Genomic DNA, 23,890 nt, shown 5'->3' on the forward strand with positions numbered 1-23,890 from the left:
TACTTGTGCATTTACTTATTGTCCAGTGCCCCTCACAGAATATAAGTCCTGTGAGGGCTGGTGCTTTGTTCAGTTCACTGTTGTTTACCTAGCCATTGGAATAGTGCTGGGCGCATCATCTGATAAATATTTATTGAATGAGTGAGTGAATAAGTAAATAGAAATATATGACACCTTTCCATTATTTCCTAAGCTAAGGTGGATGTCTCCCTATTTTTAAAATGTATTTTGGTTGTTCAATCTGTTCTGAAATATTTCTAAGTTGCCAGTTTACAAAGAAATTATTACACTGCCAAATGTCACTTTCATATCAGGAACCATCTACCAGTATTAGAGTTCTCAATCTGAGGTTTGTGGGTTCCAAGAATGGCCTTCAATACTCTATTAGCTCCTTGAATTTGAGTACAAAATGTTGTGTATAGATGTGTATATGCATCTTCTTTGGGAAAAGTTTATAGCTTCCACCAGATTCACAAAGGAGTCAAAACCCCTTCCATCAGATTCACAATGGGGTCAAAACCCAATTAAAGGTTTTGAATTACTTTTATCCTCCTTTGATGTTGAGCAGCTAAAAGCTAACATGTTGAAGATAAAACTCATCATCTTACTCTCCAAAACACCTTATCTCTTGACTTTCTTAGGAGCAAAGCACATTGGTGTTGGAAGTAACACCCAATGAAGGTGTCCTTCTAAACATTCCTGATAAGTTGTTGGCTATGCTCTCCTGGGGAACTCATAAAGCAACATTGCCATACAAGTCAACGTTGGAAACTTGCACCTAGTTTAGGTTGAAATAGTAGTTTCACACATTGGGTCTTGTTCAGCCCCTGGGACCTAAAGAACATGTCGAATTCCTTTTCCACTGGTCAGTTTTTCAGTGATATGAACCTATCATGTCCCCCTCCTTCCAGCTTTATTTTTCCAGAAGCGATGGATGACTTCGAATCCTGTAAACACGGGACAAGGACAGGACACTTCGCCACAGTGACAACTCCTTTTATGAATACTCTGCTGTTTGCCAACTGCCCAAGATTGAACTCCTAAACTTGGACATGATGCTTTTATTAATGCAATTTACTATCTCAAGATGACTGTTGTGGCTGAGGCACAGCATGGTCTGGAAATGGGCACGACTGGAAGCTCAGGAACTTGTGGGAAGGATGTGGGTCTCATCTGGGTTAGAAATGAGGTGGAACTGCTCCGAGGTACAGGTGGTGGGAATGGCGACAGGGGGAAATGTCTGAGACAATGAGGTGCAATCGTAAGACCTGGCCACTGTTGGCGTGTGGCAAAGGGAGGCAGAGAGGGAGGGAAGAGTGAAGGATGACATCTGTGTTGAAAGAGAGTGGGAGAAAGGCAGAGAGAAACCAACGAAGGTGGAAAGAGAGGTTGGCACCACACTGAACTACTCCAACACTGAATGGGGAGAAGTGGGAGGAGACGATCCAGAGAATGCAGAAAGAGTCAGGTTGGGGAAAGTCAAATGCCCCAGGGAGGCCAGGTGAGGCAAGGATGACAACTAGGAGAGAGGCGCGGGTTAAGACGGGAATAATGGCAGACTTCCAGCCTCGGGTGTGGGGCTGGGCAGAGGGGTTGGGAATAGACAAGGGAATGGTTCTTTGGAGAACTCGCAGTGCTTGGCCGAGTGCCTGGCACATAGTAGGCACGAAATAAATGGCCGGTGACGCGTGAAGGAACGCAGGACCCAGCGCGGACGAAGACCCGCACCGTGGGCGGCGCTGGCTAGGGCAGCCCTGCGGGGCGGCGGAGGTTTGTTGGCCGCGGCGCCAGGGCGGGGCGGAGCAGCCCCGGCGGCCAATCGGAGCCTCGACCTCGGCTTCGGCCCCGCCTCGTCGCCCCGCCCAGCGTCGCGCGTCGCTCGCCGGCCGCCCAAGGCGCGCGCAGTCGCCCAGCTCCCGGAAGTGCGCCCGGAGCCGGCGCCGCGGGCTGAGGTGAGCTCGCGGGCTGGGCGGGCCCGGCCTCTGCTGCCACGGGTCAGGCCTGGCGCCACCCGCGTCCGCGCCGGACTCGTCTGGGCCCCCGAACAGCTGGGGCGAGGCCGGCGGGCGCGCGCGCCTGTGCGCCTGGGAGCGTGCGCGCGCGGGGACCTGGCGAAGGCGGGGGAGGGGCGGCCGGGGCTGCCCGTGGAGCTGGGCGCGCGGGCTCGCCTGAACCCCGACCCGGCTCCGCGCTCCTGCGCCCGTGGGCCCCGCCGGGCGCTCCGGCCGCGTCGCTGCGCTGGGACCGAAAACGGGCTCCTCCCCTCTGTCTTCCCGTAAAGGCTGAAAATGAGCCTCGGGAGGAGGGAACCCGACGGGATAGATGCCTGGGGTCTCTCCCTCCTCGGTGTTTGAAGGGCGCGTGGTAGAGACTACATCTCCCATGGGCAGCACTGCCCGGGTCTTGGTGCGCCAAGTGCCAGTAGCTCCCCCTAGCTTGTGACAACCCCCTAGCTGTGACAACCCACAGATCACCAAACGTTGGCAGCTGTTCTCCCCAAAGAGAAGGAAGGCTTTCGAGCTTTCTTGGTTTGAATCTGGCTGCTGCTTTTGAGCCTCAGAGGTTCCTGATTTGTTGATTAATTAATTAATTAATTAATTAATGACAGGGTCTCACTACGTTGCCTGGGCTAGCTGATCTGTAAACTTTAATACTTACTTTCCAGGGTGTTTGTAAGAATTGGAAATGACAAGACCAGAGCCTAATGTGCTGATACATAGTAGGTGCTCCACGAATGGTTACTTATGTATGTAGCCATGTTCGTAACTCATGTGTGTGTATATCAAGTATACTTACCTAGAATGGACGTTTAAAAATTCATTCTGTTTATTAACGCTTTCCTAAGTATAGCAAGTATACAACTGTGATAACCTTAAATTTTTTTCCTAACTAATGGGGGAGCAGATCCTCAAGAAGTCATTGGGATAAAAACCCTCTATAAAGTATTTTAATACTTCATAAAGTAATTTAATTTTGAATAATTGGGACATTTTTCTTACCCCTGCCTGGGAGCATAATAATTGTTAACATCAGGTTTAAATAATTTATAAAATCTATAGTTTTTCCTAAATGTCATTTCTCTTAAATGTTACCTAAACTGCTGTCTTAATTTAGGAACTGAATAAATTTGAATAAGTTTACAGATCAATATCTTGCTGTCTGGAATCTTTCTACTTGTTATTTGAAAGTCAAGAGCAAAATAGATTAGATTTACATAGTGAAGGATTTTTGTATATTCATTTTTTAAACCGATATTTATTTGAAACTTAAGTCTCCCTCTGAGCAATACTTTAGCTGTTTCCTACAAAGTTTGATATGCTGTGTTTTCATTATCATTCATTATGAAAATATATTTTAATTTCCTTTGTGATTTCTTCTTTGACCATGTTATTTAGGAGTGTTATTTAATAATTTCTATTAACTGAGATTTTCCAGATATCTATTGTTATTGACTTCTAATTTAATTGCACTGTGGTCAGGGAATATATACTTTAAGATATCAGTCTTTGGAAACTTAATTATGCAGATTGTCTGTTTTGGTGAGCGTTGCTTACATACTTTAAATGAACATACTTTTTGCAGTTTTGGGTCCAATGTTCTGTAAATGTCAACTAGAGCAAGTTGGTTGATAATGTTGTTCTGATTTTATCTTTACTGATTTTTTTTTGGTTTTTTGTTATATATATTTGTGCTGTCAATTACTGAGAGAAGGATGTTAAAATCTCCAACTATAGTTGAAGATTTGTCCCTTTAGAATTGATACTAGGTACATACACATGTAGAGTTATTATGTGTTCTAGATTATTTGACCCATTTATTGTAATGAAATGTCTTTATTTCCCTTTATTGTGAAATCTACTTTTAAGTACTAATGTAGCCACAGCAATTATATATTTTTGATGAAATGACCCATTTTTCATAATGGGTCTATTTCTCTTTGTCTTCAAGTGTGCTTGATCACCTGCTAATATAGCCATATCAGCTTTCATATGTTTGCTCTTCATTGAATGTTTTTTCCATCTGTTTGTTATCAACCTGTCTTTATATTTAAAATGTCTCTTGCAGACAGCATATAGTTGGATCTTCCTTTTTAAAATTTGACAATCTCTGCCTTGTAATTGGAGTGTTTAGTCTATTTACATTTAATGTAGTTATTGATATGGTTGAGTTTTAGTCTACCATATTGTCTTGCTTTTCATTTGATCTTTCTGGTTTTTGTTTCTCTCTTGTTCCTTTTCTATCACATTTTGGATTTTTGAGGGTTTTTTTTTGGTTTTTTTTGGTATTCCTTTGTTAGGTTTTTAGCAATATTTCTTCTATAATATTTTTTGAGCTAACAATATACTTCCTTCACTTATGAAAGTTAACTTATCAAAGTCTATTTTAATATTGTACCACTTTATATCCAACAATTCATATTTCTCATTTCCTACCTCTCAACATCTTTATATTCCCATTGTCCACCTGACACTCCCCCACCACTTGCTTCCCACTTCCCACTTCCTGTTTCTCACTTCGAACTTCACAAATACAATAATACAAGAGATTAATTCCATTTATTCCCTCCTTTGTGCTATTTTAATCTTTTACTTGTGCTGTATTGTTATATGTCATTATTTTTGCTTTTGACAGCTGCCTTTTAAGGAAGTTAGAATAAAAAAGCATAATATATTTATTCATCAAATATTAACCATTTTTAGTGTTCTTCATTCCTTTCTATAGATCTGAGTTTCCCATCTACTGGAAGAATATCCTTTAGCATTTCTTGTAATGCGTATCTACCGGTGACAAAGTCTCCTGGTTTATCCGAAAACTGTATACAGTATTTTAATTCTTGTTTTTGAAGAATGTTTTTCCTGGATTTAGAACTCTGCCTTGCAGGTTTTCTTTTTTCTAGAATTTTTCTTTGCTTCTTTTTAGTTTTCATTTCTCTGTGAAAACTCCCTATCTTTTTTTCTCATTAAAATTATGCTTTTCTCTAAATCATTGGGCTATCTTGGAATTGGTTTCTCTTGACTACTTTTTCCTATGACTTTGGGTTACATTTTCCTGTTTCTTTATGTATCTAGTAATTTTGGCCTGTATCCTGGGTATTATGGATGACACATTGTAGATGCTAAGGGTTCAGTTATCTTCCTCTGAAGAGTGTTGATGTTTTGTGTTAGCAGGTGGTTCACTTACTGACTGATCACTTTAAGGTTGGGTAGGCTTAGTTTTATGCTTTGACAGAGCAATTCTTTGGAAAGTCCAAGATGTTTCCCAAGTCCTTCTAAGTTGATGGGACTAGACCACTAGGCTGGGTCTCATCTGTAGACCTTATTAAGGCTTGATTTTAGGTTTTATTTGGGCAGGTTAGAGTAGGCCTTATTCTAGGGTGTGGTCTTTACTCCTAACATGTAGCTTTTTTTATATCTTGGGATGCCTTTGGTGTTAATGAGGTCTTTCTACCCTGGATGGTCAAAAACTCCAGTGTCTCTCATTACCAATTGGCCTTTTGTATTTCTGCTTTGCACTTAACTCTGTAGCAACTTCTTTCAGTTAATTCTTGCAGTTTACCCTGCTCATGTGCAGTCCATCCCTTGGCTAAGGGCTTACAGGGGAAATCACATTCATACTTCTGTCCCCATCCCCACAGCTCTCTCTCTGCCTTGTTCTTCAGTTTCCAGCCACTTCAGTAGCTTCAAATTCTGATTTCTGCCTCCTCAGCTTAGTGAAACCATTGTGCTCTGCTTAAGCTCAGTACCTGCACTGTGGTTGGGTAATTGTCTCTAAGCAGACATCTAGGATGATCCTGGGGCTCATGAATTTCCTTTCTCTCAGAGACTACATTCTTGCCTGCCTTGTTGTCCAGTGCCTGAAAACAGTTGCATTATATGTTTTTTCCAGGTTTGTAGTTGTTTCCAGTGGGTGAACTAGTCTTTATTACCAGTTACTCTGCCATGGCCAGAAACAGTTCCCCAAGCACTTAATATATGTCACTCTAGCACACTGAATGCTGCATGAATATATGAATGAAGTATGTGGGTTTCTTTTTAAACAAAAAATAAATTTAGTGAGGTCCACATAAAAAATGTGATATTAAAGTTGGCCTTTGAACAACATGGGTTTGAACTATGTGTGTCCACTTATGTGAGGATTTTCTTCCACTTCTGCCACCATTGAGACAGTGTGACCAACTGCTCCTCCCTCCCCCTCCTCTCCCTTCTCATCCCTACCTACTCAATGTGAAGTTGATAAGGATGAAGACCTTTATGATGCTTCACTTCTACTTAGTGAATAGTAAATATATTTTCCTTACAATTTTCTTAATAATATTTTCTTTTCTCTAGCTTACTTTATTGTAAGAATACAGTATATAATACAAAAAACATACAAAATATGTGTTAATCAACTGGTCATGTTATCAGTAAGGCTTCTGGTCAATAGAAGGTTATTAGTAGTTACGTTTTGGGGGAGTCAAAAGTTGTGTACAGGTTTTTGACTTCATGGGAGTCAGCACTCCTAACCCCTATGTTGTTCAAAGGTCAATGATAATTCTTTTGATCTCTTCTTTTTTGGATCCTTGGAAAAATTTGTTTTTTTGCTTTTTTTATGTGTTTTAAATGATTTTCTGATGTAGTATACATTATTTGGGGAAAGTGGTAGGGATGAGGACACTGCTTCTTATACCTCAAGAAATAAGCAGCTGTTGAAAGCTAGAGTATTGTACTGACCTCTCATTAAGCCAGATACCCAAGTGATTCGCTGTTTTTTTGATTGTTGTGATTCGTGTTATGAAGAAATCATGACCTTCAGCCCCTTCATAACATTTAGAGATTTACCCAGTAATCCAGTATTAGAATTACCTGCAAGAAAGTTAACTAGAAATAGTACATGATCCTTTTAAAATATCTTAATATTAACTTTAGCATTTAACATTTCTCTTTTCACTGTCTCAGTTGTAGTGTTCTAAAATTTTGATACCATTCACATAAAATAGTGATTACATATTTCAAGGCCATAGGAGTATTTTTAAGGTAGTCAGTACTTGTTTTAAACCCTCTTTAAGCCAAAGGTTGAAAGTTTCAGGTATCACACATTTTTCAAAAATTTTCAAATAGACCTATTTTCAACCTGGTTCTCAAAAGAGGTCACTTGGAAATTTCATTATGCCTTTTTGGGAAGTCTTAATTTTTTTTCTTCAACCTCCTATTTATTATGGAAACATCTGATCATTTCAACATTAGCCTTTATTCCTAGGGCATGAATGTCTTTGTCCAGCTTTATTTTTTAGCATGCAGATATACATAGATGCAGATATAGAAGTGTTTTGTAGAAGAGCCATTTACCTGGAAACTTACAGTGAAAATGCCTCATTTGGTACATTTCATTCTTCTTGGTCTAGACATGTGAAGACCAAGTGAGACCACTATAAGATGAGCTGGGTAATGGTGGCTGTTTAGATATGGTATCAGTGTTTTGCTTTGTGGCTTCAAGTTTACAGTCTTTAAAAATAGAATGGTATATTCATTGAGCAATTTCAGAAGATTCATGGTTGACTTCAAAGCTTCTCAGGTATTGTTCTTTCTGAAAATATGTCTGTCCCCTTCCTCTGTATAGCACTCAATCTCATTCCCTTTTAGTGTTCCCGTGAAGACTCAGTTCTCCCCAGAGACAATTCCACTCCGGAAGCACTTCACCTAAAAGGACTTGCCCAGCCAGACGATGTCCATTGACCTGGGCCAGGCCCTCGGCCTCCTGCCATCATTGGCAAAGGCTGAGGACTCCCAGTTCTCTGGACCAGATGTTGCCCTTCAAGAGGAACTCTCCAGCTCTGAGACTGCACGCCGGCTTTTCAGGCAGTTTCGTTACCAGGTGATGTCTGGGCCCCATGAAACCCTGAGACAACTTCGGAATCTTTGTTTCCAGTGGCTGCGGCCAGAGGTTCACACCAAGGAGCAGATTCTAGAGATCCTCATGTTGGAGCAGTTTCTGACCATCCTGCCTGGGGAGATCCAGATGTGGGTTCGGAAACAGTGTCCAGGCAGTGGAGAAGAGGCAGTGACCCTTGTGGAGAGCTTGAAGGGAGACCCTCAGAGACTGTGGCAGTGGGTAAGCAGAGGGTATTGTGGTTTGTGAGTGAAGCACAGACCTCCTCTAGGGTCCTCATCAGGTGTGTTGTCTTTTTTCTGTTATCACTTATGACATGAAATGTATCCACACCAAAGCCAATTCTCTGGCACCAACTGATTGTCCAACAGTTCAATTCCATTCTGAAACTATCTAGAGTTAGTGCAACCCCATAGGTTCAGGGCTCAGTCCCACCAGACCACCTCTCCCCGCTTCAGATGCCATTTCAAGTCCCAGGGGCCACCTGTACTTCTGACAAACTGCCTATAAATTCGGGAGTTCTTACAATTATCTCTTTAGGTTTGGTAATTGGTTAGAATGACTTACAGAAATCAGGAAAACACTTTACTCGCTGTTACTGGTTTACTATAAGGGATATAACTCACTAACAGCCAAATGGAAGAGATGCATTGGACAAGGTATAGGGGAGGAGGCGTGGAGCGTCCATGCCTTCTGGTATGCCACCTTACCGGAACCTCAGTGAGTTCACCAACCTGGAAGCTTCCCAAACCCCACCAGTTACGGATTTTTATGGAGGTTTCACTATTTCAGCACAGTTGATTAAATCTCCCTTCCTCAGAAGTTGGGCAGTATGGTCGGAAGTTCCAACCCTTTAATCACATGGTTGGTTCATCTGGCAACCAGACCAATCCTGAAGCTATTTAGGGGCTACAGAGTCACCTCATTTGGCGTAAACTCAGGTATGGTTGAAAAGGACTCATTATGAATAACAAAGATGCTTTCACTCCTGTCACTCAGGAAATTATAAGGGTTTTAGGAGCTCTGTGCCAGGAACTGGGGGACAAAGACCAAGTATGTATTAATATTTCTTGTTATATCACATCTGGGTTTTCCCATTCCTCACCTAATTCTAAGACTCTCTCTGACTCTCAACACTGTTTAGCTATTGGGGATTAAAGATAAAGTCTCCCATCCTGTTCATCTTTGGACTGGAATGTTTGAGAAGTTGTTCAAGAGACACCTGAGTTTTTATCTGTGGGGACTGTCCGGGAGAAGCACATTAGTGGCATGTTCTGAAGGTCTCCCAGGTTCAGGCCTCAGCTTTTGGTTCTTTCTGAATCACTGATTCCTGCTGGACTAGAAATCAAAGCTGCTTTTCTCTTTCTCTGTTTCATGCCCCTGAAGACTGTCTTATGATCTGTGGTAGAGGATTTGTTTTGTATCTTTTAGAAATCATGGCTCTGGGTCCTTCAGTAATTGGTACTATGTGGTCTCTAGATCAGCATCCAAGTTCTAGGACAGGAAATCTTATCAGAGAAGATGGAGTCTCCAAGCTGCCAAGTGGGGGAAGTGGAGCCCCATCCCATAGTGGTGCCTCAGGAGTTGGGACTTCAAAATTCACCCTCAGGGCCTGGGGAGCTTCTGAGCCACATTGTGAAAGAGGAATCTGATACGGAACCAGAATTAGGTAAGGGCCGTTATTCATGGTGGTGTGTGGTGCTCTCTTGGAGAATTTTGGGGACTGTAGTTAGTAGTCCTAAGTGTAAGTTAAAATGATACGTTGCTCAGATTGCAGTGTCTCTGGAAAGTTTGGAAACAGTGTAGACCTGAATAAACCACTCTGATTTGGAGACTCAAAGTCTGTATTTTAAGCCACTTTATGACTGGGCCAGACTATTTGGATTTTGGTTCTGAGGATGGAGGTAGGAGAAAATATGGGTGAGACTGAAAGGTTGGAGGTAGTTGAAGTTTGTTAGGGAGGTAAACATAATTCTTGAAATGTGAATGACAGAGCAGGTATCATTCTAATTTGTAAAGAGTTTTATCTGTGCCCTCTGGGGAGCGGTTAAGGGAGACATCTAGATGCTGAAAGCTTCCTTTTCTCACTTCAGTTCTGGCTGCTTCCCAAGTTCCTGCCCAGCCTGAGGACAGGCTCATCAGAGACCAGGACTTCGGGGCCTCACTTCTCCCAACAGCACCCCAGGTGAGCTGGGTTTCCCTGCTTCTCTTACCCATAATCCAGGCTTCAAGGGTGTAGCGGTACTCAGGAGGATTGAGAGGGGATGCAGTGTCAGAAGTGGAACAGAGAGGAGGGTCTAGCTAAGATAACAATTATAGTAAATGTGTAATGAACCCCTGAGTTTTAATATTTCTTTTGAGCCAGAATATTTTCTAATTGTCATCTTGAATAATGGAATCTGGCCTCTGGAAAAAGGTACAAGTTGCTATGAAGAGGCAAATCTTGTCAGTGGTCATCTTTCCTCTTTTATTACCGTTGGGTTATGCTAAGAAAAGACTACTTCATTTTCTAGTCTAGGCTGCCCATAAAGGAGTCAGTTTGAGATTTTGAATGATTATATCTAATGTAGGACAGGTGAATCTTTTTCCCCCCTGACTTTGTGGAACTATAATTGACAAAAACCTGCACATATTTAAAATTTACAATTTGGTGAGTTTTAGTGTACATTATACACTTGTGAAACCATGACTACGGTCAAAATAATAAACAATCCATTACACTCTTAAGTTTCCTTTTTATCTTTTGGAATCTTTCCCTCTTGCCCCGTTTCAACCCCTCTCCTTCCTGAGGCAAGCAGCGATCTTCTTTCTGCTACCATATGTTTGCATTTTATAGAATTTTGTATAAAATGGAATCATGCCAAATGCACTCTTTGTTCTTCTGCGTATAATGCTTTCTTTTTTTTTTTTTTTTTGCTTCTTTTAGTATATTCTCACTGGTTTAAAACAATTTGATTATGATGTGCCATGGAGTCATTCTCATTTTTATTATGCTTGGGATTCACTGAACTTCTTGGATCTGTGGGTTTATAGTTTCTATCAAATTTGGAAAATTTTTGGCCATATTTCTTCAGCTGTTTTTCTTCTGTCTCCCTTATCTCTTTTCTCCTTTGGGGACTTGGAGAATAATACATGTGGAATGTATATAATGATAATGTATATACGTATATTAATAGTAGAGCTCTTCAAATTGCCCCATAGCTTACTGATTTTTTTTTCTTTTTAAACATCTTGGTGTTTCATTTTAGACAGTTTCTATTTTTATGTCTTCATTAATCTTTTCTTCTACTGTATCTAATCTGTTATTCTTATCCAGTAAATTTTTCATCTCAGATGTATTTTTCATCTCTAGAAGTTTCATGTCTATACTTAATGTATTCAATCTTTCCTTCAGCTTCTTGAATATATGGAATATAGTTATATTTGTATTAATATTCTTATCTACTGATTATCACCTGTATTGGTTCTGGGTCTGTTTTAATTGATTAATCTTCTAATTATGGGATAAGTTTTCTTGCTTTTTTGTATGCCTGGCAATCCTTGATAGGATATCAGACCTTGTGAATTTTACCTTCTTGGGTGCGGGATATTTTTGTATTCCTATAAATGTTATTGAGCTTTGCTTTGGGATGCTGTTAAGTTATTTGCACATAGTTTGTTATATGGCACCAGAGAAGCCTTTAGTCTAGGATTAATTTTTCCCCGCTACCGTGGTCATACCCTTCTGAATAGTCTGTCTGCTACCAGGTTTTCCACTATCACTGGTGGAAATCTGAACAATTTCCAGCACTGTATGAGCTCAGGGGGTTATTTCCTCTGATTCTTTTGGGTGGTTATTTCCCAGACTGCTGGGAGACCCTCTGTAGATCTCCAGAGCTCCCTCTTTGTGCAGCTCCCTCCTCTATGATTTTCTGATTTTGCTATCTCTCATCATCTTGGGCTTCTCAGACTCTGAGCTCCTTCTGCTCAACTCAGGAAGGCTGCCTGGCTTGACCTGGGTTCCCCCTTCCCATGTTGCTGCTCTCTAGGCAATGAGTTCGGACAACTATCTCACTTCATTTGTTTCCCCACTTTCAGGGATCTCATTCTGCTCTGCTCTGCATAATGCGCAATATCTGAAAACCATTGTTTCATATATTTTATCCTCTTTTTCAGTTTCAGGCAGGTAGGTAAATCTAGTTTCTGTTACTTCATCTTTACTGTAGACAAAAGTCTCTGTTATGGGTTTATCTTGATCATGTAGTTAACAACTCTGCAAAGTTCCATTTGGTGAAAATAAAAATTTTCAGGAACTTGTGCACTTTAATTGAAACATTGTTTAAAACCTAGAGGGAACTCTTCTTGGGAATTGCCTTGCAAGATATCTAACCTTTTTGGCACCAGGGATTGGTTTCATGGAAGACAATAAGACAGTAAAATAATTTTTCCACAGACTTGGCGGGGGGAGGCAGATCTCAGGTGGTGATGTGAGTGATGGGGAGCGGCTATAAATAAAGATGAAGCTTTGCTTGCTCACCTTTTGCGTGTGGCTCGGTTTCTTTTCTTTCTTTTTTTTTTTTTTTTGAGACAGAGTCTCACTTTGTTGCCCGGGCTAGAGTGAGTGCCGTGGAGTCAGCCTAGCTCACAGCAACCTCAAACTCCTGGGCTGAAGCGATCCTACTGCCTCAGCCTCCCGAGTAGCTGGGACTACAAGCATGCACCACCATGCCCGGCTAATTTTTTCTCTATATATATATTTTTAGTTGTCCAGATAATTTATTTCTATTTTTAGTAGAGACGGGGTCTCGCTCAGGCTGGTTTCGAACTCCTGACCTCGAGTGATCCACCCACCTCGGCGTCCCAGAGTGCTAGGATTACAGCCATGAGCCACTGCGCCCGGCTGTGGCTCGGTTTCTAACAGGCCACTGATGGCTACCCATCTGCGGCCTGGGGGCTGGGGACCACAGCTTTAGAGTGAAGGTGAAAACAGAGAAGGCAGTAGGTGGTGCTTAATACAGTGCTTCAGACGAGCGTCTGAGACATAAAGACTAGAATACCAATGTCACAGTTTATCCTGAAGCAGGGAAAAGGGGAGGTGACAGGGAGGGATATACCTTTTTGGTGAATTGAGGGTACCTTTCTTGCTGCTTTCAAGGTGCCCTGTTCTGGATAACGTAAAGTCAAAAGATTCAAAATTCTCAGCAGTACCAATTTGTTATTTACAACTACGTATACATATACGTGCATGTGTGTGTGTGTGTGTGTCTGTAATTCCCTACATTCAGCTGATAACTGATTAGCAACCACTCAAGACAAACAAACAAAAATATCCCTACCCAATCTGAATATCCCTCCCCCAAACTAACAACAATTATCTGCATCAGAAAGACCTTGATATTTAGTGGAATCCTTTAAAAGTAAAGGGAATTTTTAAATGTAAGTAATCACTCCTTCTAACCTCTTTAGCAAATTAGGAACTTCATGAATAATGCCAGAATAATGATAGGGTATCATTATCACTGCAAAATAGTACTTCACTATTAGAAACCATGACTGAGATGGAACCTCACGTAGACTCTAGGGATGTATTTACTCACATTCTCGTGTTTTCAAACTTAAAGGAAAGGAACTCAGTTTAAGTATTAATAACTTTGTGCAAGTCAGTCAGTTGTGGTAATATCTCTTAAACCCACAAGATGGTGCTAGTTCCTCATAAAAATAGAGAGAATTTCTCCATCAAATCTCATACTTCTGCCCTTCCAGAATAGCAAGTTAGGTTTTTCCTCCTCTTATAAACATGAGAAAAAGGCAAGATGACTGTCGTTGGTGTCTTGCCTCTTAAGTAGGGGGTTTTATTCAAGTATCCCCAGCTTCTTGGCAGTTCCTTAAGTAAGTTTGTAATTTTAAGCTTGAAGTACCCTGGTCAGAGGCTCCTCAAGCAACTTTTCTGGTTTTTGAATGAGCTGATTGTGACCCTTCGTGGCTGACTTTGGTGGCTGTATCCTTTTTTTGCCTTGTACTGATTTTAGTAGCCACTGTTTTTGTGCCCATGGAATGGGCCCTGTGTCTAGCAAGCCAGGCAGCCGTCCGGTCAGATATTACCGTGCTTGGCATTCGCATCCCTTTCACTGCCAGCACTGAAGCAAGGGTCTGTGTGCTCTGACCACAAAGACCGAGAACGCCTGTATTCAGCAGTGTTTGTTCAAACTGGCTGTTTTCAGAGGGTTGTTAAAATAGCCTCATTCACAGAAGATTAGCAAAATAAGCTGCTAGCAGTTTATACTTTAAAAATTAAACATTTTAAATTAAAATTCATATTAAAATGTTGCAATTAATAGTTGAATATATAGTTAAATATATTGAAGTCACTTTTTAGGTTCCTGTCCTATCCTTTCCAGCCTGAAAAATCCAACCCCTCTTGCTTTCCCTGAGTAGTAGTATATTGTGAATAACAGGAAGATGACTTCATAATTCCTCTCCTCATTTCTGTTCCCTGAAGCCTGGCTATTCATGACACAATGCATGGCTATCAATTCTGGGGTTCCTGAAAGTGGTGCAGAATCCTTTAATTGTCTCTGCAAACCCTTGGGGTGAGTCTGAGAGACTGCATATGATAGTAATAATATATACTGTCTACTGAGGACTTATTTGCTAAGGGCTTTATTTCACCCTGACAACATATATTGAGTGCCTACTCTGCCTTGGCAGGGTCTTGGGGACTAATTGAAAGTACAGTGGAGAGTATGACAGACAGAGTCCTTTTCTCATGGAGCTCACATTGCTGGTAGAGGCAATAATTAAATACTTACGTGTGTGCACATATACATGTATATATATACACACATAAATATTTAATAAACTGTGTGACTGTTATGAATGACAAGTACAGTATGCTATGAAAACAGGTGACACTGCATTATTTTTCCCAAATCTTCCAACAATATTTTGATTTCAGTACTATCATTTAACCTCTGAAGGGTTAAATCACTTGCTCAAGGCCGTACAGCTAGAATGTGGCAAGGCTAGGATTTGAAACCCAGTATATCTAACTCTACAGAATGGGTTGCTAGTCACTCTGCTATACAATCTTTGTTTCTAATGGTTGACCTTTTGGTGGAGAGATTAAAATTTGAGGTCACGAAAACAGACCTTAGCTATATGGCATTCCCAGTTTTAAGCCTCTAGTCTGTAGTTCCATAAGAAAAGAAGAACTCCTTTGGGGAATAATGGAGGGACACCTTGCTCCAAAGAACCCATCAATTTCCTACTAATTGGGAAGAAAACTGATTTAATGTTAGACCCTAAATGGAGAACTTTCCAAGTGTGTATGGCTACAACATCTTTCTCTTCTCTGAATGCACCAGTCTTTGTTTGAGGGCAAGGCTTTCAATGCGTTTGACTTCATTGTTGATTCCTCCCATGTTTTCACTGATTTGCACTTGTTTCCTCAACAAATTCCTTTTACATTTCTTTCTTTTCCCTCTTGAATTTTCAGAATTTAATTAATAGTGAGAATATCAGGCTCTTACTGTTCAAAGACTCCTACTAAGCACTTGAAAAAGTTAAAAAAAAAAAAAAGAACAGTGTAGAAAAGGCTCCTGGCTTCTGTAGTTCTCCACTCTTAAATACATGCAACTGAAAAAAAAAACAAAAAAACAAAACAGAGCTTAAAGCCTAGATATCTTCTAACCGGGGCAAGAAATACCGATGTAGGGACTGTCATATTCCTGTTGGCCTTTTTGCCCCTTGAACTGTGCTCCCATGATTTATTAGACTTTCTGATGGCCAGAGTCCCATGGCACATTTCTTTCTTCTCACCTTTCCTTTGTCAGGGAAAGCAGGTTCAGAAACCTTCACTGGAGTCATGGTGTTGTATTTTTTTCAGGAGCAGTGGAGATACCTAGATTCCACTCAAAAGGAGCAATACTGGGATCTCATGCTGGAGAACTATGGGAAAATGGTCTCAGGAGGTGAGGGGATGGGTTGGCCTGATGGAAGGACTGGAACACTGTTGGGCATATTCCATGTGTTCATAAAAGTGTTTGCTCAACTTAAAGCCTCTAGGTGAAGGAAATGGTACAGACACAGTTGGGAACTGGGGCAAGGTGGAGATAGCAGAGTTATGTGTAGTAAGAGTTTCTTCGTATTGAAAGTATTCCGTATGCTGGGACCTGTAGTGGGTGCATTCCATACAATAGCTTCTTTAATCTGTGAGATGGGTGATGGCATTCCCATTTTAAAGATGATGAAATTGAGTATCAGATTAGTACTTGCTCACTGTCATCTGTCTCGTAAGTGCTGAGTTACAATGGAACTCAGTTGTTGCTGGCTCTGAGTCCATGCTCTTGTCTACTGAACACTCTGCCCCAACCAACCATAGGTGGGGTGCCAGTCATGCATCAGCCTGCCAGGTGGTCTGCAGGCCCTTTGGGTGACCTGCCCAGACTCTTGTTTTTGTGGCCTTTACCTTATATCCTTCTTGGTCATCTTGTGGGTACTGGTATCTTATAAGCCCCCCCCACAGTTTTAAAATGAATTTTCCTATGTGGCCTCCAGAGCCTTCATATTTTCCTTCATGTTTAGGGTGCTCCTTTGAAAGACAGGCCTACATGCTTCTCTCTCTCTGTAGCAGGCATTTCCACTTCCAGACCTGACCTGACTAATTCTGCAGAATACGGGGAAGAGCTGGCAGGACTGAACCTTCATGTCAGCGAGAAGCTCCCAAGACCCACTTGCATAGGTGAGTGATATTTCATTGGTTTGGAACCATTTATGACCTGTCATTAAATTGGAGGTGGTAGGGGAGGTAAGTGGGGGAGGTGGGGGTAGTGTATTCTATTACATTGGTTACAACTAGCCATGATCCTGCTGGTCCATTTTGAATATCAAGATTGGGTCTCCACGTCTCTGGCTATAGGGCTGTTGACACATATTTTTAACCACGGAAGGAAGACCACACATGAATCTGCTATCTTCAATCTTGCCTGTAATCCTAGCGCTTTGGGAGGCCGAGGTGGGAGGATTGCTTGAGGTCAGGAGTTTGAGACCAGCCTGGATAACATAGTGAGACCCTGTGTCTACAAAAAATAAAAAAAAAAATTAGCCAGGTGTGGTGGTGTGCACCTGTGGTCCTAGCTACTCTGTAGACTGGGGCAGGAGAATCGCTTGAGTCCCGAGTCTGAGGTTGCCGTGAGCTATGATTGTACCACTGCACTCCAGCCTGAGCAACAGAGTGAGACCCCCGTCTCTTAAAAACAAACAAGCAAACAAACAAAAAACAGTTATGGGTAGCATTCCATTATAAAAAAGATTATGTAGCAGCCATTATTATCCTTCCTACCAAGAAGGTGCAGAGTAACTATACTTTTCTTATTCTTGTTACAGTGAAAAGTAACCAATCCACCCTCAGCAAAATAAAATAAAACAAACAGAAAACCATCTTTTATCTCATCTCTGTGTACCCAACAGCAACATCAGCAAACACATCATATGGATCATATATTTTAAGACTAGGGAGGAAGATATCTGAACTTCTTCTCTTGTATGATAGCAGTCATCCTTTGCTTTCTATACTTTCTGAACATTGCAGTTATGTAAAACCTAACTGCCGCTTCCCCCCACCCGACACACACACTCTTTTACATATACAATAAATCCCAGAACCTTAGAGGAAGAAAAGGACCAAGGCTGGGAATTCTGGGAATTTTGTATTCTTTCTCCCGAGTGGGATCTAATTATTTTCCTTTGTTAATATACCACAGAGAAAACAATCATCAACTGAGACACATGATTTTAATTTTAAGCAATGTATTTATCATTATCCTATTACACAAGGATTCCTTTTGAAACAGTATTTTTCAAACTGCCTTTCATGACCAATTAGTTGTGAAATCATTTTGTAGGGCTGCAACCAGCATTTAAAAAAATAAAACAATAAAAGTGAATAGAAAGTATCAGATGTAGGGGTGGGTAGTGTTTCAGGAAATATTTCTTTCAAATAGGTGTGTGTACTGTATTTTCATATAAATGTATTTATTTCTGTCTTATCACGGGCTGCTATAACAAAATACCTTAGACTGGGTGGCTTAAACCAGAGGTTTCCAGCCTTTTTGGCACCAGGGACTGGTTTCATGGAAGACAGTTTTTCCACAGATTGGGGGATGAGAAGGGATGATTTTGGGATGATTCAAGTGCATTATATTTATTGTGCCCTTTATTTCTATTACTATTACATTGTAACATATAATGAAATAATTATATTACTCACCATAATAAAGAATCAGTGAGAGCCTGAGCTTGTTTTCTGTTGCTCAGGCTGGAGTGCAGTGGTACAATCATAGCTCATGGTAACCTCAGACTCTGGACTCAAGCGATTCTCCTGCCCCAGTCTACAGAGTAGCTAGGACCACAGGTGCACACCACCACACCTGGCTAATTTTTTTTTTTATTTTTTGTAGACACAGGGTCTCACTATGTTATCCAGGCTGGTCTCAAACTCCTGACCTCAAGCAATCCTCCCACCTCGGCCTCCCAAAGCGCTAGGATTACAGGCAAGATTGAAGATAGCAGATTCATGTGTGGTCTTCCTTCCGTGGTTAAAAATATGTGTCAGCAGCCCTATAGCCTCTCTCCTGTCTCTTCTTATAAGGGCACTAATGCCATCATGATGACTCCACCCTCATGACCTCGTCTAGACCTAGTCCTCTCCCAAAGGCCCCACCTCCAAATACCATCACACTGGGGGCTAGAGCTTCAGCGTAGGAATTTTGGGGGATCACAGTTTAGTTCATAGCACTTACTATGGGTAGTAGTCAGAAAAGTTTGAAAATACTGCCTTAGAGGTTGTTGCAGTAGGATTTTATTTTTGGATAGACTTTATTTTTAGAGCAGTTTTAGGTTCATGGCAGAATTGAGTAGAAGGTACAGAGATTTCCCATATACCCCCTTGCAGTCAGATCTTATTTGTGATATATAGTGTACTATATCACCACTCATTCTGGTTTTTGTTTGTTTTTTCCTTTTGCCTTCATCCCACTTGCTGACATGACCCCATTAGGTCCTACCTTGAACCAGACTGGGGAGTCTACAAGGCCAGCTTGCCTTGATAGGCAAAAAAGAAAAAAAAAAAGTGCGATTATAGATTCTTGAGAGAAAGGGTATGTTTCCACATATTGATGGACTGGGAGCAATGTGCAGGGCAGATTGTGAGGGAACACTCAGAGGAGAGGAGCCTGCGGAAAGTCGATACAGGAGTCCAGGGGTGTAGGGAAGAGACCCCAGATGAGTCTGGAAGCCACGGTAACCAGATGGGAAAGGACTGGTCTGAAAAATCCAATAATTCACCAGCCTGCCAGATCTAGACTCACTCCAGGGGCAAAAGCCACAGACGAGAGTGAATGTGCTGTTTTGTTTGACCATGTGGAAGAGCAGCTCATAGTTAAAGCAGGCCAGCAGGGGGCCAGTCTCAAAAAGCCATATACTTACACTTCCAATCAGAATCCTGAGGGATTAAAATAATTATTTGGTAAAGTGATTCCTAAATTGTTAATCTAGAAGAATACAACATGTAAGAATAGTAAAAAAAAAAAAAAAAAAGTTTTGAAAGAAGAATGTTTCATGAATGTTAGATCTATGAATATTACAATCTATGTTAAAGTTAAATCATTAAAATAGGGTGATACTGATATAAAAATAGATGTATAGGCTGGCCACAGTGGCTCACTCCTGTAATCCCAGCACTATGAGAGACTGGGGTGGGAGGATCGCTTGAGCCCAGGAGTTCAAGACCAACCTGGCAACATAGCGAGACCCTGTCTCTACAAAAAATAAAAAAAAAATTAGCCAGGGTGGTGGTGCACACCTGTAGTCTCAGCTACTAGGGAGACTGAGACAGGAGGATCCCTTGAGCCCAGGAATTCAAGGTTATAGTGAGCTATGATTGTGTCGCTGTCAGGCAATAGAATGAGACCCTGTCTCTAAAACAATTAAATAAAAAAAAAATAGATACATAGGTCAATGGAACAGAAAAGTGAGCCTCAAAAGAAATTCTGGTCAATATAAGGATTTAACATATGCTCAGGGAGGAAACATCACAAGTCCACGGAGATGTGCTGTTCTTCATTGAGCAGGGCTGGGAAAAGAGACTCTTTGGGAAAAAGAATAGATTAAGATTTTGTTACGTTATTTATCAAAATGAGTTGGAAATAGGTTAAAAAGAGATATAATATGAAAATAAAATAATAAAGAAAATGAGTAGATACTCAAATTTTGTCTTGGTGGGGAAGATTTCTAGAAGCATAAAAGCAATGGAAAAAATCATTAAGGAAAAGATTCATAGACTTGAATATATTTAAAAAGAAAAAAACCCTACAACTTCTATATATGAAAATAACCCCAAACAAAATTAGGGTAACTAAATTGGTGCAAAACATTTTTCATGACCATGAGAGATAGATGATTTGTTTTTTTAATATAGAAAAAGTTAAAACAAGTTGATAAGAAAAAAATGACTTTCCCACTAAAAAATAGGCAGCAGTCTTAGGATGAAAAATAGCTCATAAATGTGAAAAAGATTCATCCTTTCATAACTTACGAATTAAAATTTAAAACAAAAACCATTTTTCACCCATCTAAATGGCATATATTTTTAAAATATTCAATATTTAAGTATTGAATATACTTCAGTACTTAATATTGACTATTCACCTCCTTCTGTGCCCAGTTTCAGATACCAGAGCGTGGCAGAGTCATTCTGGAAATTGGGTTGCCAGTAGGTGTCAAGAGCCCTTTTATGCCTGTTGACACAGTAATTCTACTTAAGGTATTGATCAGAAATGTGGGCAAAAACTTATGAGGAAAAATGTTTATCACAGCATTATTTATAGTAGCAAAACCACAATGAATTACTTAGATTTCCATGGCAGGGGAATTCTTAAGTAAATTATGTGTTTATTATGACATCTTTATGATGGGCCATTACTCAGTTCTTCAAAATGATATTTATAAAGGCTTCTTTAAAGACAAGAGAAAGTAGCTTTGCCATTTGAGAGGAATATGTTCTAAGGCTTTGTGAACTAACAAGTTCAGGTCTAGTTCTCTAGATCTCTGGCAGATAATTAGTGTCTTACACTAATATATGAAAGAGAAAGGTAAATAGCTTGTTTAGATCTATAGGGATAAAGTAATTTATAAAAGTTGAAAATCCCATCTCCAAAATAAAAATCTTTACCATATGCATCATTAAATGGTAATAACCAAAAACCTAAGTTATGAGGAGAAAAACAAACCCAACTGCTAATGAGTTAATAAAGCACATGTAAATGCTAGATTCAAACATAGACTGAGAGATTCGCTTTTATACTATAGCTTCACTGCATTGCAACTGCAGTAAAATTACACATTAATGCATTTCATGGATTTTTAGGTTTCTTATGAATGTGAGAATCCATGTTAAATTGATCAATACCATTTACAACTTAAATGCTACATAGCTGGATATAGAACTATATATACAATATGATATCAGTTATGTCAGAAAATAGTATATACATGCAAACATGTAGGTTAAATTAAAAAGACTAGAAATGTATGCTCATAGTTGTTATGTCTGGTTAGTAAAGTTGAGGTTGATTTGGTTTTCTTCTGGATACTTTTCTTTCTTTCCAAATTTTTTTCAGTGTTCATGTTTATATTTTATATAATCAGATAAAAATTAATCATTTTTAAAGTAATACTTGCATATAAAATACTTGTTTTTCCTGGGCCTTTAGAAATATGTGCTACTTATTAATGGAGGGGCCAGAAAAGCACTCTGTGGGTCTTCATGTGTTATTTAAAAATTCTCAGCTCTGGGCAAGTGAGGTGAGTCCTGGGCATTCAGGCTGAATGATTATTTTCTTCCTCACTCCCTAATGCTCTCTTGGTAAAAAGAATGAATGTTTTGTGATGAACCCTGTCTTTGACATATGACTTAGAAAACAAGGCATAATATTCCTTGAATCATTTCACATCTTTCTTCTTTTAGGAGATAGACAAGAGAATGACAAAGAGAACCTAAACTTGGAAAATCACAGGGACCAGGAACCTCTGGATGCCTCCTGTCAGGCCTCAGGAGGGACACCTTCCCAGGCTTCCCTGAGGGGCTTTTTCAGCGAGGATGAGCCAGGGTGCTTTGGAGAAGGAGAGACTCTCCCTGAGGCTCCAGAAAACCTTCAGGATGAGGGGCCAGGGGGACAACTCTCTTCTCAAGAAAGGAATTCTGGGAAACAACTAAGTCAGCATTTGTCTAATCCTCACCCAGAACTGCCCGCCATGTGGCTTGAGGAGAAGAGAGACGCCCCCCAGAAAGGGCAGCTGAGAGCTCCCATGGCCCAGAAGCTCCCCACCTGCAGGGAGTGCGGGAAAACCTTTTATAGGAATTCTCAGCTTGTTTTTCATCAAAGAACTCACACGGGAGAGACATACTTTCAGTGTCCCATCTGCAAAAAAGCCTTTCTGCGGAGTTCAGACTTTGTGAAGCATCAGAGAACTCACACGGGAGAGAAGCCCTGTAAATGCGATTACTGTGGGAAAGGCTTTAGTGACTTCTCAGGATTGCGCCACCATGAGAAAATTCACACGGGAGAGAAACCCTATAAATGCCCCATCTGTGAGAAAAGTTTTATTCAAAGATCAAACTTTAATAGACATCAGAGGGTTCACACAGGAGAGAAACCTTATAAATGTTCCCACTGTGGGAAAAGTTTCAGCTGGAGCTCAAGCCTTGACAAACATCAGAAATCCCACTTAGGAAAGAAGCCCTTTCAATAGTCGGTTAGACAAACTGTCTTGGCCCATTTCTGTTTCACAGTCCCTTTAAAAAATACTCGGCCCCATCTGGAGGAATTCCATCTCTGAGAGGATTTCCCTGCTCTCTTTTTTTCATGGACTGGAGAGGAGAGAACCTCTCCAATGGTCTTGAACTTGGAGGATATACTGGATTTCACAATGGCTTAATTTCTTGCCTCTGCATCAGGAGAAAGAATACTCCTCTTGTTCCAGCCCATCTTTCCTTTTGGACCCATTGGAAAAATGTCTTCAATTGGAGATCCAGTTTTAGAAATGCTATCTGGGAAGCATTTAGCTGGATTAGCTGCAGTCATTGCTCATGGAAAGAACCTCAGATCAGCCCTTTAGAACTGTACTCTAGAGCAGGTCTTTTGTTAGAGCAGGGGAGAAGCAAAGAGGGCCAGTGAGCTTACGTGTGTTCTTTGTCATACGGGTGAAAAATTAACTTCAGCTGCCCCTTTTTTGAAATAAACTTAGCAGAGTCACTTCTTATCTTATTTGTGTCTGAAGTGTCCACTGTGTGTTGACTACAGCTCAAAGCACTTTTTTTAATAGAAGACCCTAAATGGTAGTTGAGCTCCAAGTTCAGCCCATATAAACCTAATCAAATTTATGATGTAGCAGAATAGTAATGGGAAAGTACTAACCTAATGCCCAGGTTGTGAGAGGTTGGGCAGTGCTGGACACTCCTTTATCTCAGGTAAGTTTGTCCTTGGTGTCCTCTTTCAGAGCCTACCTCCCACTTGATAGCTTGCCCCAAGCTGCCGTTCTTTCTCCTGGCATCCCACTTGGCTAGAAACTTTACCAAAGTGCTCTATGCTTTAGAATTATCTTTATTATAATCTCATTTTGTCTGTGGGTGTTAGGAAGAAATCAATAGTATTGATCTAATTTATAATACTGTCCAGAGCTTTATTAACACATATATCTAACTTGTACACTTGTCCTTGTCTGCAAAAGTTACATGCCTCAAATCGTTCTACCCTTGTATAGTGAGACTTCCACCTTCCAGCATCTTGGTCCTTTTCTTGCCTGGTCTTATGGTACTATTCTGGGTGAGGGTCAGGAAGGATGATGCTAATGAGAAGGACAGAGTTATCTCCCCTCAAACAGATTAATCTATAGGCAGTAAATTAAGACATTGGCAAACAACAGAAAGTACATTACTGGTTGATGGGAGAGGAGGGACAAAGCCCAAGTTGGAATTCCTGGATTC

At 40.7% G+C, this 23,890-nt stretch overlaps 1 protein-coding gene across 7 annotated transcripts; it reads left to right on the forward strand.

Annotated features, from left to right (window-relative positions):
- The first annotated feature begins 1,873 nt into the window (after positions 1-1,873).
- Positions 1,874-23,171, forward strand: ZNF18 (zinc finger protein 18). 7 transcript variants are annotated; one of them, XM_045570251.1, is made up of 7 exons: positions 1,874-1,952; positions 7,623-8,091; positions 9,349-9,538; positions 9,963-10,054; positions 15,734-15,818; positions 16,478-16,588; positions 21,872-23,171. In XM_045570251.1, exons 2-7 carry the CDS (start codon positions 7,705-7,707, stop codon positions 22,654-22,656), a joined length of 1,650 nt encoding a protein of 549 aa, XP_045426207.1. In that variant the 5' UTR covers positions 1,874-1,952; positions 7,623-7,704; the 3' UTR covers positions 22,657-23,171. The 7 variants fall into 7 exon arrangements, with proteins under 7 accessions (XP_045426207.1, XP_045426210.1, XP_045426212.1 ...); XM_045570254.1 differs by having other exon boundaries at positions 16,481-16,588; XM_045570256.1 differs by lacking the exon at positions 1,874-1,952 and adding an exon at positions 2,247-2,719 and having other exon boundaries at positions 15,740-15,818; positions 16,481-16,588.
- Positions 23,172-23,890: the final 719 nt, after the last annotated feature.

This window comes from Lemur catta, chromosome 15, assembly GCF_020740605.2.
Source record: "Lemur catta isolate mLemCat1 chromosome 15, mLemCat1.pri, whole genome shotgun sequence".
Lineage (NCBI taxonomy): Eukaryota > Metazoa > Chordata > Mammalia > Primates > Lemuridae > Lemur > Lemur catta.

Excerpts from the sequence above, each read along its gene's own strand:
- ZNF18 (XM_045570251.1), top strand. The coding sequence starts at position 7,705 with ATGTCCATTGACCTGGGCCAGGCCCTCGGCCTCCTGCCATCATTGGCA. Across the intron at positions 8,092-9,348 it reads CTCAGAGACTGTGGCAGTGG|ATCAGCATCCAAGTTCTAGG; the intron begins GTAAGCAGAGGG and ends TGTGGTCTCTAG. Across the intron at positions 9,539-9,962 it reads TGATACGGAACCAGAATTAG|TTCTGGCTGCTTCCCAAGTT; the intron begins GTAAGGGCCGTT and ends TTCTCACTTCAG.